Source organism: Anguilla rostrata, chromosome 13, assembly GCF_018555375.3.
Source record: "Anguilla rostrata isolate EN2019 chromosome 13, ASM1855537v3, whole genome shotgun sequence".
Lineage (NCBI taxonomy): Eukaryota > Metazoa > Chordata > Actinopteri > Anguilliformes > Anguillidae > Anguilla > Anguilla rostrata.
This window is the reverse complement of record NC_057945.1, coordinates 17,587,117-17,606,824: the sequence shown is the minus strand read 5'-3', so window position 1 is coordinate 17,606,824 and position 19,708 is coordinate 17,587,117. Positions and strand designations below refer to the sequence as shown.

The 19,708-nt window shown below is 42.6% G+C and overlaps 2 protein-coding genes, 1 long non-coding RNA gene and 1 pseudogene across 3 annotated transcripts; 2 read left to right on the top strand and 2 right to left on the bottom strand.

Annotated features, from left to right (window-relative positions):
* Window positions 1–230: 230 nt before the first annotated feature.
* On the bottom strand, window positions 231–4,730 carry LOC135237906 (uncharacterized). The gene is made up of 2 exons (XR_010324965.1): window positions 4,502–4,730; window positions 231–1,267 (listed from the first exon to the last, which is right to left on the bottom strand). It is a non-coding gene; the product is annotated as an uncharacterized LOC135237906 (long non-coding RNA).
* On the top strand, window positions 862–2,444 carry LOC135237905 (transcription factor HES-5-like; annotated as a pseudogene).
* Window positions 4,731–8,642: 3,912 nt separating the features above from the next.
* On the bottom strand, window positions 8,643–10,136 carry her15.1 (hairy and enhancer of split-related 15, tandem duplicate 1). The gene is made up of 2 exons (XM_064306305.1): window positions 9,802–10,136; window positions 8,643–9,672 (listed from the first exon to the last, which is right to left on the bottom strand). The coding sequence occupies exons 1-2, from the start codon at window positions 9,937–9,939 to the stop codon at window positions 9,262–9,264; spliced, it is 549 nt and encodes a 182-aa protein (XP_064162375.1). The 5' UTR covers window positions 9,940–10,136; the 3' UTR covers window positions 8,643–9,261.
* Window positions 10,137–14,833: 4,697 nt separating this feature from the next.
* Window positions 14,834–15,268, top strand: her2 (hairy-related 2). Its single transcript, XM_064306111.1, has one exon. The coding sequence runs from the start codon at window positions 14,834–14,836 to the stop codon at window positions 15,266–15,268; it is 435 nt and encodes a 144-aa protein (XP_064162181.1).
* Window positions 15,269–19,708: the final 4,440 nt, after the last annotated feature.

The window sequence follows — 19,708 nt, the reverse complement described above, 5'->3', positions numbered from 1 at the left end:
TAGCCAGTGATATATCACGCTTATCCATTAAGACTACACATATTTCCTGAACTTAGGCCTATAGCTTCGTCTCATTTGCACAGTCAGTGTTATGAACATTTTTTTTTTTTAAATGTCATCAAGAAATGTAATTTCCTGGCATTTGCAATCATGGAAAAATATTACCAGAAACACAGAAAATGTGACTACTAATGAATAGTACTCCTTTAGACACTGAGCATAGACAGTGATAGCCAAAACATCAATTTCTTTTATTTTTAAAATATGAATCCCAAATATGCACAATCAATAAAATATTGATGGTTGAAAAGCTCCAAGTGTGAAGTGTGAAGCACCTGCAGTTTTCTTTGAGGTCAAATCCATCTGAAAGCTGTAAAATCTGACTGACAGTGTATATATGTGTGAGAGAAGGCTACAGTGAAGAATGCAGATGTCATGTTGGATCATGGAGCAGAGTAAAGTGTGATGCTGGAGATGTGTGTCAGTCCCACACGTGTACATGGAGATGATGAGCGTGTGCTCTGTCTGTATCATTGATCCCAACATCAGGCAGCAGATCTGCTCTCTCAAGGGTCACCATATTCCCAGATTCTCTCAGCTCTCTGTGACTCTCTCTCCATCACCCCCACCCCTCCACCTGTTCCCCTGAGACACAGCCATTGTCCCCCAGCAATAAGCACTTCATTCAGCATGTGACAGCCACACGTGCCTCATTGTCCCCACAAGCTCTCCCATTGGCTGCATACTGTGGGAAACTCCAACAAGAGCAAGACCCACACATTGGTATGTAGATTTGGGACTATAAATAAGAGAGGTGAAGCCAGCACAGATCAGACTCACTCTACACAGAGACCTCTACAGCACAGACACACAGCCATGGCACCTACAGTACCTGCAGCAATGACCTGCCCTAAGGAGCACCTGATTCTGACCAATAAGGTAAATTCAGAACTTGATCTCTGAAGAAATGCGTATGTCATTTTTCATTAGCTTCAGTCATGTTGTATTCCAGATCCAGATTATTAACAGATTTCCTGTCTTGTTCGTGCAGCTGAGAAAACCGATGGGGGAGAAGATGCGCAGAGATCGTATCAACAGCAGCATTGAGCAGCTCAAGTCTCTCCTTGGACCAGCATTCCTGCAGCAGCAGCCAGACTCCAAGCTGGAGAAAGCAGACATCCTGGAGATGGCCATTTTCTTCCTCACACGTCAACAGCAGCAGCAGTCTGTGAGCAGCTCTTCTGGTGGCCAAGAAATCAAGCATTTCCTGTCCAGGGAGGAAGTGACGTTTCAGTCCCAGAAAAGATGAACCATTTCCAGAACCTGCCACCTTCCTCTGATGCAATCAAGAGTCAGGGCGTGTTCCCCCAGCTGGGCACACAACCAGGAAAGAGGAGACCCCAGCCAACAGTGCCCTCTGGAGACCCTGGTAGAGTCTTACAAACTGTCACTGGGTACTCAGTCAAACAGAATTGAAGAGACCTATCGAAGGTGGGCCTGGACAGTTATTCTCTGTATGTAGAAATTCTCCCCAACTACTTGTGCAGAAGGTTGAAGATATGTTCTCAATGAGAAGGTGTAAGACTATCCAGTATGAGTGTTGCTAAATGTCTAGCATATCTTTTTCAATCTCTTCTTTGTTATGAAGTTCTTTCCATTGTATTTCATCCACTAAGGATTTGTTCAATACTAAAGGTGTTCTTCTATGAAGATTATGTTTCCATATTTGGATCATTTTAAATCTTATTTTCATTTGAATTTTATGAAATGTAACCTTATTTGACAGAATAATGGAATCTTGTAGCATGTGCTTTGTGCGGGAAAGACTGATATCTGTCTGTTTTGCTATAATGATATGGATTACAGCATGGTATAAAAGATGTGTATATTACACTGACCTATGATTATTGTCACAGTTATTTGAGAAATGTGGAAGTGTTAACGTTGCCTGTATTTATAAAGGCCTGCAACATTGTATTGTACACTCTATTAAGAGTGTGTTCATGTCTTGGAGATGTCTTCAAGCAAAGGTAGTGGTTTTTTTAAACTGAAAATAGATTACATTATCATCTGCAATGATATGGAATTTTTTACTTTATGTGTATTTTGTGACTACAAATTATGTCTAGTTCTGTTTTAAACTGAAATATTATTGATGCGTCAGCAGTCTCACGGCTGTTTAAAGGTTGGAGCTGTCTGCATCGATATGTCTTCTATAAAGTCTTTTAATCAATGTGTACTGGACATTCTATTAGGAGTGTCATCTTTTGGAGATGTCTCCAAGCAATCGATGTGGTGATCCACCACTGTTTAAATTTTACTGGGAATATGTTGTCACCTTCTATGAAGGGATTTTGATTTTTGGATTTATTTCAAGAATGACTGATTCATTTGTTTAAAAATTGTAACAGCAATATTTAAGGAAAATAAATGTTCAAAAAATATGTTTTTTCCTTGCATTCCTTGTTACCACTGTTCAGCATTTCAAACTCAAACACACCATTTAAATAAGCAATATTAAATGAGAGGGACTGCTGTTATACTTGGTTTGGTTGTGGGCAAGAGGCCACAGGCCAAGTCCCAAAGATAATCTGTAAAGAGTTTTAACTAAATAGGCTAAATAAATTTACATTCATCTAAAAAAAAATAATGATATCAGTATTGTACTATCCGAGTCAGCAAGTACACATGGAGTTATGGCTCTTAGAATTGTGCCACAGAGAATGTTCATAAGCAGAATTCCAAGGTATTGTATTGTGATGTTACAAGTGGTATTGTTATGCTTACTGAAGGCATTGTTTGCCTCAGTGCAGAGTATAAGAATTCCTGCTCTCTCTTAGCTATGCCAGTGATGGACAAAGACATTCAAACACAGGGAGTTTGTGAACAGGCAGAGATGAACACAGAGTATGAGGAGGTCCATGCACAGGCAGAAGAAGAAAGAAAGGCAGCACAAGTTGGGGAGGAGGCGCCGCCCGTAGCTGAACAGGCCTTACAAGGACAAAGTGAAGTCATTTTTCTCCAAGAGCAGCTAGAAGGCAAAACTGTGAAGAGAAAGTCTATAAATGACAGGCTAGGCAAGATAATATCTTACGTTAAGGAAAATATCCACGTGGCAGACGAGGGCGAGGCGCTAGCAGCTACATCTGCCAAATTTGCGGACTCTAGGAGGAAAGAGGGAGACAGCGCTCAGTGGCGACTGCAGGACGAGCTGGCTGACACGCAGAGGAAGCTGGCGATGTGCGAGGCGCGGCTGGAGCTCAACACCCGCCGCCGCAGGGACATGCTAAAGGAGAAGCTGTCCATGCAGAAGGAGATGGAACGGCTCGAGGGCAAGCTGAAGGAGAGCGAGGAGAAATACGTGGAGACGCAGCGCAACATCCACCAGCTGAAGAGCGCCTGGGAGAACATGCAGCTCGAGGAGAAGGACTTCTTCAGGAGGCTGTATAAGCTTGTGTTAAAGGGCCTGGGAATGGAAAACACCATCAAGCAGCTGAGCGAATCTGTGAAATGCCTGGAGTTTGACAGCACCAAACTGCATGTACCTGCAGACAAACAGCAGACCAAGCCAATGGCAGCGCAGGACGAAGTGGCTGAAGAGGCCCCAATAGAGGATGTTCAAGATTCTGAGTGTTAAAAAAGAGCTGTGTAATAGCCATTAATAAATCACATTCTAAAGTGGATCTTTCTAATGTCATATTTCTGTCATGATGTTCTTAAATGTATACATTAAAGACAGGTGTATACTTGAAAAGAACTCAGCCAAAACTGAACCACAGCCAAACATGGCACTGCATGCAAATGTGTGTACACTTACTGCGGCTTCAAACTGTTCATTTAGTGACACTCCACATCAGTGAGGGGTGCAGATTCAGATCATGCGGTTGTGATAACCATGGGAAACATGGAATTGACACCATTTGGTGCACCAAATACAGAAACCAACAATGGCTGCGGTGAAGAAGCAGAAACTCTGTCAGATAGAGGTTGATGATTTAATAAAAAATCTCTTTAGTTTATTTAGCACTGCAACAAACCAAAGAAGAAAGAGGAAATGGTATATTTATCCCCGCAATCAGAGTAGGAAATGGGATGCAGCCAATGCAGGCACCCTTGTGATATTTTAGACCAATTGTAGGCAATATCTGTCCATCTGCGAACATTTTGACTAGTTCGGCCAGCAGAGACGTGCACACCAAATGTGTCATTCAGGTCATTTAGTTTGTATGAGCTATCCAAAGTCTGTTTTCACTGCAAGTATACTCCCACCTTGACCCATAAAGCACACCGACTAGCAGTTAAAATCCGTCTCATTACAGTTGCTCACGACAGACGAGTGAATATATTATATTTTAAGTATGTTTTTTAATGTTTAATTGTGTTAAGCTAAGGTTCCGAAACAATTTCAGTTTTCTGGAGCAAGTATTTGCGCAGTAGCAACCATGCACTCCTTTAAAAATTCGCCTTCGGAATACGGTCTTTTAGCTATCAGTTCACTCACCACGTAACTTGCCTCTGAGACACAGCCCAGCTCCTTTTCAGGCCGCAGGATAAGACACTTGTTGTGCAGCGACAACGCCTTGATTTTCTCCACTCGCACCATTCCTTCAGGAGTAACATATATTGCATGTCTGCAGGTGTCATGTCTCTCGAGATTGCGCTTTTTGAGAACGACAACAGCTTCTCCACAAATTAAACAAACGGGCTTGCCCATCACTTCCGGCATCAACTTTTCTTCGCTTTGCCATTTTCACCAATTAAAAAGTAGCCTACACTTGAGATATGACTATTTGAGGGCTTGCACGAGTGACGTTGCTAGTTTTAATAGGATGATGAAACTGTTGCCTTTTTCCTATCTTTCGTATTTCTTAATCTTCGAGGGCAACGGTTTATTTTGTTTTGCAAATTGCTGTTATGTTATACCGACTTTTGTTTGTTTTTCAAAACAGGAAAAATATACTAGCTATATCAAATTTCGGGAACATCCAGCGGGCCGTGTGATATTGACTAGAGGGCCATTCCCCACCCCTGCAGTAGAGCTCTGGTCTTCTGTCAGATAAAGAGTTTGTGATCTTATCTATATGGCTCTAATGACCCATGCGATGATGTAGCCACTGTCGCACACACTCCCCATCTGTACAGGAGTGTGTATGTGTGTGTGAGTGAGAGTAAGTGCATGTGTGTGTGTGTGTGTGTGTGTGAGAGAGAGAGAGAGAGAGAGAGAGAGACAGACAGACAGAGAATGGAGTGTTCCCAGGAAATAAAACTGCTGGCCTGATTGTGGTGTTTATCAGTCTGTTCCACTGTAAGGATGATTGCTCCTCCCTCTGGGCGAACACACAGCCAGTTATCCGTGAGATAACGGATGACTCTCCCATTGTTGTGAAGGCCACGCGCACAGTGCTGTGAGTGTGGGAACCCTAATCCTGGATGGGCCCCATGGCTTTGTAATGCTAATCTCCAGCTATAAATGAGGGAGAGGGGGCCCTGCCGCAGATCACAGTCAACCTCCTCACACTCTGATAGCCTCACTGATACCAGTATGGCTCCAAGCTCCCCCAGCAGTGACTACACAGGCCTCCAGCACTCCCACAGAGAAAATAAAACAGTAAGTTTTATCATGATTATGGAAATCAAACTGAGATCATTGCTAAGTGCTAAGTGTTATGTGCTGAGCAGCAGTCACTGAACAGCATGAACAGCAGCATCGAGCAGCTCAGGATCTTGCTGCAGGAGGAGTTCCACAGGGGAGACCCCAACGGCAAACTGGAGAAGGCCGACGTCCTGGAGCTGCAGGACATACACAGACACATGCACATCACGCCCACACCACACACACGCAAACATGCACACTACCGGTGAATGTTTAGAGTACTTGCATGGGCACAGTGTCCATGACTACAGTCATGTTGTATTTAACAGTTTGTGAGCGCAGACAGAGTGGAGTGGAGCACAGTGCTCTCACTGTCTCACGTGTGAGGTCACTTCCACTCAGGGGTTCCCACACTCTCTCCCCTTTCAGCCACAGGACAAAAGAAGTGTGCCGCACCAATTCCCCCATGGGGCAAAAGTGGCAATTCCGACGCCTTTGACCCCATGCCTCAAGAAATATCTCTCTGGGGGGCAGAATAGGAATTGGTCTGTCATTTATAATTGACATGTGACTGATACTGCAAAGCAAAAGGTCACTGAGCATGGAAAACTCATCTGTAACTCTCAAATCAAATTGTGGTTGCCATTTGCACAAGATTTTTAATGCTCTTTAGACTGCTGTATTAAAGCCTATCTAACCCATATGTTGGAAAAAAATTTTTTTACAGGGTACCCTCATTACAGTTAAATATGCTCAGTATTACTGGACTATTTTTTACAGTTCACAATAGTTAGACGGGTATGTGACGTCGATTTCCAGTGCAGCTATTATTATATAATTATTTTAATATGCACAATAATCTGAAAAAATGCCTTCTTGTGATTGAGGCAGTTTTCACGGCCTATTGCTTGTATTCCATCATAGATCATATTGCCTGCCATTATGATAAATATAACAAATATGATGAAATAATAATGCATGTGCATTTTTATCAACAGTAAAACTTGGTTATATGAACTTACATTCATCAAAGAGTGTATTTTCTTCAATAGTATGAGTCTGCAGTAGCAAATGACTGAGAAAATGGTTTGTAGTGGAGGGGTGATTCACGTGCAATTCACACTAACACGCCACTACCGATGGCAAATCTTTCCTGTTTCCTGTGAAAAGTTATTGCCCCTGTGATCTCCCTTGTCTTGTCCCTATTTCAGCCTTTTTTAACTGTGAAAACATTCTCATTTTAATTCACATTAAAAGTGATCATTTTCACATTTTGTTAATTTGTTGTATGTCTCATTGCTGCTGTCTCAATGGAAAACCAATAAATACAATGTTTTTAAAAAGGCAGAGTTATATCACACCCACCCGTCGACTTGTTAGGACATCCTGCCTGTGGTGCTGGCGAATGTTTTTTGATTCCCAGAGGCGGGAGCTGTAGCCCTTCACACAGGTGCCAGTATTTCTTCTTCCAGCTCCAATCATCCCCAGCAGACACACTTCACACCCCTGCCACTGCAGGCATGCCCTCAGGCGACGACTGGCTCAATTCAGAGCAAAGCGATTAAGGTTATCTTCCGTGACCCTGCTCTCTGGTGAGCTGCAAGGTGTGGGAGAGCACACTGTGTTTGAACTCCAGGCCTTCGGATGGCAAAGTCAGGGGCTCTCCGGTTAGTGGGTCAGTGCTGTGACATCATCAAAACTTCAGGCATCCAGTGCAACCAATCCAAGCCCACATACATCTGCAAATAAACATTGCTTGTTAATATAATTTCTGGGTGAAGTTGAATGTTTTATCATTGGGTGTGTGGGTCCCAAATGTTCAATGCTGTTCAATAATTTCAATTATTTAAATGTCACAGTTCAAAGAAGAACTACAATAATATCAGAATTATTTTTTGTCGAGAAATTCTACAGGAAGGGTTAAAGCTTGCTTGCTCTTTTGTTTAGTTATGCAGTTTAAAAGAAACCCTCCTTATTTTTTTTTACAAAAACAAAATCTCTTTCTCTTACATACATGCAATTGAACTCATAACACATATTTCAGCACTCTCTTCTGCACTAATCTGCTGCTGCCCCCTTGTGGTGAAATGAGCTAATCACCCCCTTCAGGACAGCAGTCTTTCATCTGCTACTTTCCTCACGCCCATTTGTACAGGCTATTTCCTGATTTAATCTGCAGCCCTATGTCTGAGCCTTTAGCTGCACTACTGAATTGGCATGCTTCCACGAACAGCCAGTTGACTGGTTTGGGTCAAATTAAGCAAATTTAAAGGTACATTTTAAGCATTTCTGCACGATCTGCTGTAAGGTGCGCTCATGCATTAAATGTATCTTAAGATATCTTCATTTATCTTAAAACATGTTTGCATTATAAAGCATTACCATGAATCTAATTTATATCACATTTAACTCCTTTGCACATTAATACATGTGTAAATACTCTAAAAATGTGTAAATGCTAAACAAAGTGGAAACAAGAAGAAACATGGCTGCCACAGGCCCACCCAATGACATTTCTAAATAAGAGCATCCAAACAGCTGTGGAAGCAACTGTACATGTCATTTGAGCTCCATTACCAACTGAGACACTTGGGAGTCTATGAATGGCAACTTTCATAAAATTCAGGGCCTTATACATTTGATGCTATTTGCACCAACGTCAATACTGTTCTCAAAATGACAATTAGAGAGCAAAAACATATTTTTAGATAATATGGGCAATTGGTAAATGGACTGCATTTATATAGCACTTTTATCCAAAGCGCTTTACAATTGATGCCTCTCATTTGCCAGAGCAGTTAGGGGTTAGGGGTTAGGTGTCTTGCTCAAGGACACTTCGACACGCCCAGGGCGGGGTTTGAACCGGCAACCCTCCGACTGCCAGACAATCAGTCTTACCTCCTGAGCTATGTCGCAATTATAATACTAAATAATTAAGTTTACGTGGGAAACCTCAATTAGGCTCTTTATGATGTCATTTCAGACAGGAAAGAGACAGGTGAAAGGAGCAAATGAAAGGGTATGCAACTGAGTAACATTTTACCTTTAACATTTTATTAAGGCATAGTGAAGATCACAAAATGTTAACAAATAATTTAACCACACAGTGGTGTCAGCAATAAAATGAACACTGTTCTTTTACACAAAGAAATGGTTTCATAAAATGGGTGAATTTCAGGGATGTGAGTTTGCATTGCAAACAGCTTTAAAATTGACACAGTAACTTGAACATTGTGTTCTTATGCAACAACACACTTCTGATAAAGGGTACTATCAGCATAGGTCTGTTAGACACTGAAAGCATAGGCCACTGATACATATGTAACTTGAATCAAGCTTTTCATTGAACCAAAAAAGCTTTCTCCAAATGTAAAAATAATTTACAAAGCAATTCAAATCATACTCAGTACAAATATTAACAATGAAGAATATTGTAAATTTATATTTCAGGCACCTTGAGAGTCATCAAGTGCCTTTCTAGTTTACAAAGCAGGTAAGCTCTACCAGGTAAGTCTGTACAGTCCAGTCTTTAACAGGTGCACCAGTATGGACTATTTAGATATGTCAGTACAGACCCTATTAGGCAATCAATGAAGACTCACATACATCAGTACAGACTCTACCAGATATGTCTGTCACAGTCTTTTTCTGATGTGCCTGTACAGACTCTACCAGGGCCTCCATACGGTCATCTGGGTGGTTGTGTCTTGTTTTGCTGGGATCAGGCTGTGTTTTGGAATGACTGGAGATTTCAGGTGGAACTCCTGGGTGTCTCTCTGGGTGTCATGGAAACGGTGTAGCTGCTGGAGCGGCACTTCTCTCTCAGAGCTCGCCGACAGGAAGTGCAGGGTGTCCCTCCAGCACTGAGAGTGACCCTCACTGTGAGCCCTCTGACTGACTGCAGCCCCACGCCGCAGTCTCTGCTTCAGGAAGCTGACCGCCAGCTCCAGGACGTCGGCCTTCTCCAGCTTGCCGTTGGGGTCTCCCCTGTGGAACTCCTCCTGCAGCAAGATCCTGAGCTGCTCGATGCTGCTGTTCATGCGATCCCTGCGCATCTTCTCCACTGCAGGCTTTCTCAGCTGTGGAGAGAGAGAGAGAGAGAGAGAGAGAGAGCAGCTCTGTCAGTGACCGCTTCTCAGCATATAACAATTAGTAGGCAAAATCATCTCAGTATTCAGTTAGATTTTCATAATGATAATGAAACTTACTTTTCTTTTTTCTCTGTGGAAGTGCTGGAGGCCTGTGTAGTCACTGCTGGGTGAGCTTGGAGCCATACTGGTATCAGTGAGGCTATCAGAGTGTGAGGAGGTTGACTGTGATCTGCGGCAGGGCCCCCTCTCCCTCATTTATAGCTGGAGATTAGCATTACAAAGCCATGGGGCCCCTCCAGGATTAGGGTTCCCACACTCACAGCACTGTGCGCGTGGCCTTCACAACAATGGGAGAGTCATCCGTTATCTCACGGATAACTGGCTGTGTGTTCGCCCAGAGGGAGGAGCAATCATCCTTACAGTGGCACAGACTGATAAACACCACAATCAGGCCACTGCTATTTTATTACCTGGGAACACTCCTTTCTCAGCCTCAGACACAGACACACACACACACACACACACACTCTGCACAGATGGGGAGTGTGTGAGACAGTAGCTACATCACTGCATGGGTCATTTGAGCCATATAGATAAGATCCTAGACTATTCACCTGACTGAAATCATCGTCAAAGTTCTCATTCTGCCCATTGTTTCCCCTTCTACTCAAACACCCATAATCAAAACACAGACTCACGCATGCACATGCACACATGCGCAAACACACACGTGCGCGCACACACTCTCTCTCAGGCACACAGACACACACGTGCGCATACACACTCACACACACACATTTCTGCGGGGGACTGCCAATTAAATGCAATTATCCAGCCCCTTCAGTGACGGCACACTCCCATTGTTGTCCACCCTGAGAATATTGAGTGGTGAAAGAGTGGATAGTGTGGGAAACCTGGGAGGACTCCTGCTCACACGTCCTCTCATCAATAGAGCCCCCCCCCATCCACACCCCCACAGACACACACACACACACAGTTGAGATCAGAAGCACCGACACACCCTAGAATGAGTGTGTGTTCACTCTGCGGCCCCCACCCATCACCTGCTCTCTGTATCTCCGGAGAACTAATCTTTCTGTGATTACACCGCTGTCCTCACCCGACTGCCCCACCCTCTCTGGTTTTTTATGGACTGCAGAGCCGCTCCAACATCTGCCACTAGCTGAAATCTGGAGTTATAAACAAGAAGATGACAGAATACTATAATGCTGACAGCAATATATTGGTTTAATAGAAGATTTCTTTTTCTGTGGGAGCTATTATTGTTGATAGAAAAAACACAAGACACTCTTATAATTACATCTTCTACTAATGGTTATGATAATTACTACTGTTACTGTTCTTGTTGCTTTACTTGGTACAAAATTCTACCACATTTTTTACAATGCTGCAGTAAGGTTGTGTATAGTAGTAATAAATAACACTATGGCTACTTTTTTTTAGGTTTCTGTTTTTATAACCCACAATTTCGAACTTTCCTTCTACTCAGTTATGAATAGGTCCAGATCATACATAGACTTTTTTGCCACAGGGAAGAAGTTTCAGCTGTGTCTGTGAGCCTACAAAATCAGAAAATGTATATTTTCCCACAAAAGGTATGCTAGTATGCTTTAGCAAACGGTAGTTTTGTAACTTGGTCATCAAAGTTGACCTGAATTCTGAGTTTTGGTAAAAGTAAAACAAAACATAACAAACTTTAAAATTTAGAGCCTTGTTTTTCCACACATCTCTATATTGCATATCCATTTTGGAGACCTGCGTGAAAATAGATCTTCTGCAGTTTGAATTTTTTGTAATCTAAATAATATCAAATAATGGTTCCAGCATCTGCAGCATATACTGTACAAATCAATAAATGCATAGGTTCTAATTTTATTATAGCCAAAATTTTAATCAAGCGAAAATTGAATTACTTGTGGAACATACAATAACATCCAGTGTTTACAAAGGCAGATGCCAGAGGTCCATTTTGGAGGGAAAACACCACTTCACTTCTCTTTTTGTTCTGTGCTCAGAGCCTGTATAGTATCCCAACAGTGAATTGGAACACACGATTCTGATAAAAAGACATCATCTGGGTATTAAGGCATTCCAATGAATACATTCTTTTCATTCATGAAGAAAAGCCACATATCCCCCCCCCCCCTCCCTCCCCATCCCACACACACACACACACACACACACACACACCAAACAACTCCAGCTGCCCTGGTGTTTAAACACCGCAAGAGAACCACTCGACTAGCCAGTCAGGAATGTGTGGGAGCTCGGACCTGCACCGCTTTCCCACAATTCGTGCCCATTCATATTGTCCCAAAACAAGTGTGCCCCGGTTGCCCCGAGGCCTGCATTGTGTCTCTCCCTCAATAGGCCATCTGGACATCCGCTGCACGAGCCAAGCCCGCTTGCGCGCTTCGCACACCTTAGTAGAGGGCACAGGGAGATGGAGCTGGATAATCTCTCCTTAAAAACACGTGGACTTGATACTGTTTGTCTTAATTTGGATGAATGAGAATGAATAAATTAATCAAAATACTGGTAAAGAAAACAATATCCTGAAATGCAGACCAGCCCATGGTACCGCCGGTATAGGCCGATATTAATATGTAGGTATATATCACACTCAACACAAAAAAGCGATAAGCTATCAACATTGTTTTATCTCTATGTATTTGCATTGAGCAGGTGGTTAGGCTGAATTGTGATATTGAAAACAATGATTATGGTTACTGAGAAGAGAAATAAGGATCTTTTAAATGAGGTGAAAAATGCTTAAAAGGTACCTCCATCTCACAAAAAAACATGACCTGACCACACACATATCACAGCATTCCAAACAGGGCCTTCTTTAATGGTAGCAGTGAGCATTGAACAGTTTCCCGCCTCTTTTCTCCCTTTCATGGCTTTAATGTGAGCATGAAGATCATGTGATACTGGAATGCCATTGAAGAGCACACAGATAGGGAGAATAATTCAACCTTCCCACGGGGAGTCAGGAACTTCCCAGGTCCCACGCGAGTGCCCGGGTCACGCTTATGCCAGTGCTCATATTCCATTCAATGCCACACACCTGCCCCTCTGTATAGGACCATGCATGGCAAGCCACACCAAAGCCTGTTTAGCAGCATTCAAAGCAAGAAGTGTGGGAAACATAGCTCAGGTGGAGACACACATTTCAGTGGTGTAATCCCTGGGTTTATAGGACAATAAGACATAGACAGGTAGAGCCTACATTTTAAGCCATAGGGGGACTAGACTAGAGTGTGTAGTGAATTCATATGGTTGTTGGGGGAACTGTAGAACCTGGTGTTAGTACACACTAACACATGGCTTTGTAACTATTATTTGTTGAATTTCATGATACCACCTATTCTTTTTGGGGGGAAAGACTGGATTTGATTGACCTGGTAATGTTTATTTTAGGGTAAATGTTTGTTTGAAATTATATTAATAAATATTACATTTATGAGGTTAAATTATTAATAAGACTGTTAATACGACACTAAACATTTAATTACTCCTGCTGGGAAACAGAAAACTGGGTTGTACAGGAGCCATACTTTAATACAGCAAGTTTCTCTGAAGATAACTAGATATTGGACTTGTGAAAATCCATTCGTTTTTATTAGGCATAGGAGGCATTCTGCCCATAAGCGTAAACACGAGCCCAGAACACGCGGAATATCTAACGCTGAATATTGAGGCGGTATGGTGAAGGGTGTCCGCGAAAAAAACGCGTTGTTATGCTTGCCTTTGATGACAGCAGTCAGCACCTACTTAAGATTCCCGCGCGCAGAAGGCAGCTGCTCTTTTGAGCCGACGGATGTCGTCTTTTAAAAGGAGCCCTGGAGACCGCGATGCCCCAACTTTCCCACACACCACATTCAATACCAGCACAATGGAAGTGTGCCGTGTTCAGTGTAGCATTCGCAGTGGTGCTATTTAGTAGCCTATCCACTTCCCAGTTGGACATCTGGAAAAAGTATCAGGTTGGTGCAAGTTTCCCCCACCTTTTATCATCTAAAAACACCTCCTGTTCCAGATGCAGTATAGACTAGCCCTTGCATCAAATGTTGTGTTTGTTTTGATATGATATGATTAATCGTGGGATGAAAATGTTTGACATTTTATTTATGTAAAACAGATTATTGGCATAATCTGTTTTACATTTAAAACAGTTGATTCAACTAATCAGTAACAAATCAAATCCATACCATCGTCGTATAATTATGGGCTATAGGCCTAACTTAAATTGATTTAATTAACATCACACATTTTCGGTTTTAAATTGCCTACTGTATTGTCTGTAACAGGTAGCCTATCATTAGCACGATACATATATGTAGTAACCTAAATATGTAGCATACATATAGCCTATTAAATCATCGCCCCAAAGGACTGACTCAGTGACAACTATAGGATTAGATTATTTTTGGCGGGAAATAATAAATGCCTGAAATCCCTTAATCAGGAATAATGGGTCCCCTCTGGACTTTCGTTTGAATTTGCTTTTTGTCATTTTCCCGCCTTCTGCGCATATCTTTTTTACTTGAATGGTTGGTCGTGTGGTCTCGGAATGTGGTCGCAGGGAAAATTGTTTGGGGCTGGGGGCTGAAGGGTCCTTTGGTGGTCAACTATTTCCCAGATTCTACACGATTCCACGGGTGCTCCCCATTATCGTCCACCCTCCACCTGTTCATGTGGAAGACGTCTATTATCCGCAGGCAATATGCTGTCAATTTACCATGAAGTAATTGAAGCCATCTCTATTGTCCTGCCTGTTCTGGTTTCTCATTGGCTGTGGAGTGTGGGAAACCCCTGTCCGGTTTAAACCCACAGTGTTTTACTCCGGCCAAGAAGTATAAATACAGGTCTCTGAGCAAGCTGGAGACCAGACAACTGCTTTCGCTACTCAACTTGCACAGACCGAAGAGTTCGCAGTCTACAATCAGTATGGCTCCTGTCAAAGTGTATAACACAGCCCTGACAACGAAAGAAAAAATTAAAGTAAGTACACATTTACAAACATGGTATATAATGTAATGTTAAGTTTATTTAGCTGCAGGCTAACGTGTGTGTTGTACGCGTGCAGTTGTCTAATCTTGTCCTATAATTTATTTTCCTCCAGATGAGAAAACCTGTTGTGGAGAAGATGCGCAGAGACCGTATCAACAATAGCATCGAGCAGCTGAAAGCGCTGCTTGAAAACGAGTTCAAAGCGAATCAGTCCAGCTCCAAGCTCGAGAAAGCAGACGTTCTCGAAATGGCCGTGTTTTATTTGCGGGGCAGTGCGTATCCAACTACCCAATGCCACTCGCCTGCTCCCCGCCAGAGTTACACGGAGGGATTCACCAAATGCCTGGAGGAAACTCTGCACTTCCTGTCCATGCACGAGCGATCCAAAGACTCTCAACACAAACTGCTGAAACACTTTCACCGGGCGGAATGGAAGGGTGACAGAGACCAGCGCAGCCCGGCGGTCGCAGAGCATTGCCCTACCGCCGTCCGTGCTCCAAAACGCGCTGGAACAAGCGACAGAAATCCGCTGTGGAGGCCGTGGTGAACGCGTCTTCGTCACAATTTAAGACTATGTCCATGTAAAATTCCAGAGGACGCATTGGCTTCTTGTGCAGCCATAGTTAAATCGTTCTCTAATGAGTAGGAAATGTTTATTCCCATTTTTAAATCTAACACTTGTAGACAAAAGTTGTCGTAAATTCTAATATTCTGTATAGAATGGTTTATTTTGTACACGTTTGCATTTAACAATGCTGTACTACTAACTTCACTGCTGTGAAGAGATTTTTTTTCTTTACATATTGTAAAAAATGTTGTCATTGCCTATCTCAGGGTTCTTCTGAGGGGGGATTTTTACGCTTTGTATTCAGATCTAGATCCCCAGCTTCTGGCTTGTGCTTCCTGTGTGATCGTGCATTTATCATATTGATAGTATTTTTGCACTTATTTCTATCATGCAATCTTGTGTGAAGAAAAATAAATCATTTAAAACAAATTAATGACTTTTGTTTCCTTCTGAGGTTTTATATGTGCAGCTGTTGTCAAAATTGGTTAAGGTGTGGGAAGGTAGTAGTTGTTGCATACACTGCTCATTACGTTACCAAATTGACATTATCACCATAAGTTGAGTGTCACTGGTCTTCATGTGAAGAATAAAATATTAGGCCTAGAGCGCAAAGTTAAAGTCACTGCCTTAACAGTAGTAGCCCGTAACCTGCCTCAGGAATAACACAAGTATTTTATTTCATAATACGAGTGTTAAAAAACATACACAAAAATAACTTATAGTTACTTCATCTGCATTCATATTTAACTTTAATTTAAATTCACTGGCAATATTGAGGCAAATATTTTTTGGACAAGAGTTGTTTGTCTTTTCGTCGATTAAATGGCCTGATCTTATTAAATTAACTTTGAGGCATGAAGAGAAATTTTGGGCGGGAAAAGCAAGGGAGCATGTTGACAAAGTCTGTTGAGGTTCACGTTTTCAAAGGGGGCTAATCCAGCTGCCGCCATCCTAAACAAAGCAGCAGCACCCGTCTCCAGAAGGGCATGAGCTCCAGCTTAAACGGCTTTCCCACACTCCCTCCACATTCAGTGCTTTCAAACGCCGGACAAAAGAAGTGTGCCCTATTTCGCAATTCAATACACGGTTTGATTCCCCAAGGGATGCTAAGTCGTCTATAATGTCCAACTGAAAATAGAGTTTACCAGTGATGCGAATAAATAAATGCAAGAATAATACACCTGTAGAAGCTATTCTAGCCTATTACAGTTATCAGGCATGTAAGAAACAGGCTACTGGAACCCATGGAGACAAATATTAGTGTAAAATAAGGTGACTTTAAGCATTAAAGAGTCGCCTATGACATTTATTAAATATAAGACACGTGAAAAAGCTAAGCACTTGTACACGTAAATACTATTTAAGTACTGAAATACATTTTTGATATGAAAAAATCCCAGTGCCTTTTTTTCCAGTTGTTACCCAATCCAACACCTGCTGCATTGTAAGACTAGACCTATGGTGTGTGTATGCAGGATGATTTCAAGAATCATTTGATGGACGGTTATTCCCTGGTGGTAAATTAAAGTGCAGGTTTAATCTCCATCTTTTATCCTTCATGATACTGTGAGAACTTCTCAGTGAGTGTAACTGTCCCTCAAATTTCCTCTTTGACTACCAATTAAATGTAAGTGCTGATTAAATAGTTTGGCCAGAATTCACAAGGATCACGGATTTGAATGACCTGCCCGTGAGAATGTTTAAACAAACAGGCAGTGCCCTGTGCCTGCCTTTTGTGGTTTTCAGCCAGACTGAGAACATTGGTGAGTCTTGGTTGTTTTGTGTAATGCGGTGTGTCTGGCAGGTGGGACAGGTGTATGGACACCTGGCGGCAAAGTGTATTGTGAGGGTGTAGGACTGGGGGAGGTGATGCGAGCATAGTCATTGCAGTTTAGTGCTGGCAACATGGGAGCTATGGCATAAAGCAAGGCCGGAGAGGGAGGGACAGACAGACAGACAGACACGCACGGGCAGGTGCCCGGAGCAGCACTGTGGCTTACAGATCAAAGTGAAGGGTGCGTGTGGACTGCCGGTTACTGTACACAACAGTGATAAACGAGACCACACCTGTGCTCTCATCAGACAAAGGTTTTACCAAAGGTGTTCTTTCCCAGATATACACAATCACTCTGAGACCAAAACCCTATTTACTGCTATGACTGGCTGCGTGGGACACAAGTGTGTGTGGGTGTGGGTGTGTAAGAGAGACAGAAAGAGAGAGATTCTGTTTCATTGTCAAGTACTGTATTTATTTTGTAAATATTGTATTGTATTTTAATGTATTGTGCATTCTTTGGCAATACACAATGGCAATTATATAATCATAATGCGAATAAGCCACATTGAGATTTAAAATTCACTCAAGAGTCAGTGCTGAGAGATGGGAAGACAAAAACCACAGTAGATGCACTTGTGAAGTTATAAGTTAATGCTTAGTCTAATAGTGTGGAAAATGTTTTCAAAGCCTTGTTCGGAGTAAACTGATAACCACTGTAAATTCAGTTCAGTGCAAATATTGTTGAGTGTTTATAAACAGGGAAGGTGGTTCTCCTGATGGTTAAGTGAGTGTTTCTCAGTGCTGTGTGTGTCTGTTGGTTAGCAGTTGTCTTGCAGCTGCTTGGGGTCTCTATCTGAGGTCAGCCAGTTTGGGCGGGTCACCCACGGCTTCCAGTGAATCCATGTGAAACACAAAGAGGATTCTGGGACATCTGTGGAGACATTGTGGGAGGACCAGGGCATGAATCAAGCCTGCCCATTCAGCCCACGAGCCACTCTGCTCTGCCAACCCCGGGCACACATGCCCACCGGCACAAGGGGCACCGGCTGTTGGCAGCGCCAACAGAAGGCACGGTCACGTTTACCCGGTCTGTCCGCACAATGTCCCATTCTTCTGCCCTATACAGAGACGGACAGAGCGCGCAGACGTGGACCCATGGGGGAACACAAAGGGGGACGCTCACATGACCAGCGCCTGCTCTTAAAACGGACAAGACGGTTGGTTACGGTTCTCGATTTAATCTCTTTGACTTGAAACATTTTCTCATCGCTGATACAAAGACACATATATGACATATATTCCTGAATAACACTTCACAAAGCAGGGCCAATTTTTTACACTCCAGTTGTATCAGGAGCACTTCAAACATAAGAGAACAGCAGTGGCAGAGGCAGTACCAGAACTGGTGGCCATAGCAGCAGTAGCATGTATTACCCAGTGATATCCACTCAACTGTAGTTCAAAAATAACAAAGGGAAAATAGGTACTGTGCGCCACCTGCTGGGAGCTTTTTGAACTTGAAACAAGTACAGAAATCCATAGTTGCAACATTCTCACACCACACTAAATTACTATTCCACAGTAAGCATAGCTACCTGCAATGTTACCTCAATTTTTTTGAATAGTCAACCAGGTGTCAAATCAGAGCCTGTCATCGTCGCCTCTGGGGGCAGCATGGTGATCCAGTCTCCACACACACCAACTGGTTGAACACGTGGCTGTGAATTATTAATATTTCCTGGCAAAAAAACAGAGGGATACTGCTCTGAAAGAGTTCACTCAACTTTACTGTAGGGGAGAGAGACAAGCTAGACATCTGAGACAGTGGAATAGTCTTACGCATCATTTCCTACAAGCCCAGGGACATCTCACGATTTTCACACCAAATCAACTTTACTATGAGTATATGAATATTAATTTATAGAACAGGTGCCAGTGTACTTCATGTATGATGGGCTGATGTTCAACCTGGGAAAGCTGAGCTTTACTAAATGCTTATCAGTTTCAGACAGTCAAGGTCTCACTAACGGTAGGTGTATGTAATGGGTTGCAGCCATTCGTTATAGGCATCCACCCAAAAGACCTGTTTCTGTTAAACATGGAGTGGCTCAAACAGATATGCAATGGGAGCACGATTCGGCCATTGCGAAAAATAAGGCAGAAATCTTATAAATGTTTAGCATTGTCAATCTGTTTTTGTTGATAGTCGATACATAATGGATTCATTAAAGCAGTTGATCACACAGATAATTCACTACACCTTCCTTGCTTCCGTGGGATCAAACTGGTTTGCAGATCTTAAGGTGAAAGAAAACCAGCAAAACCTGTGGCCCTACAAGACAAGCACTGGGCATCCAAAATTTGAGCCATTGTACATATACAATCCTGTTTTCAAAAGTGCTCTGAATACTTACAGTCACCATACAGGACCGACTGAAAATGGCCATGCTGGTGCTAATTGATGCAGCGTGTCCTTTTTTAAAAAAAAATCTTCATAGGTGATAATCCATCCGTACGGATTTGTACATACTGGGTGTGACACAAATCAGCAAAACAGGGAATGCTCCAGAGCAGGTCGGAGAACTCCTGTACTAATCAATGAGTAACTGGCCAAGGCTTTGCCCAGGGAAGACTTCAATCTA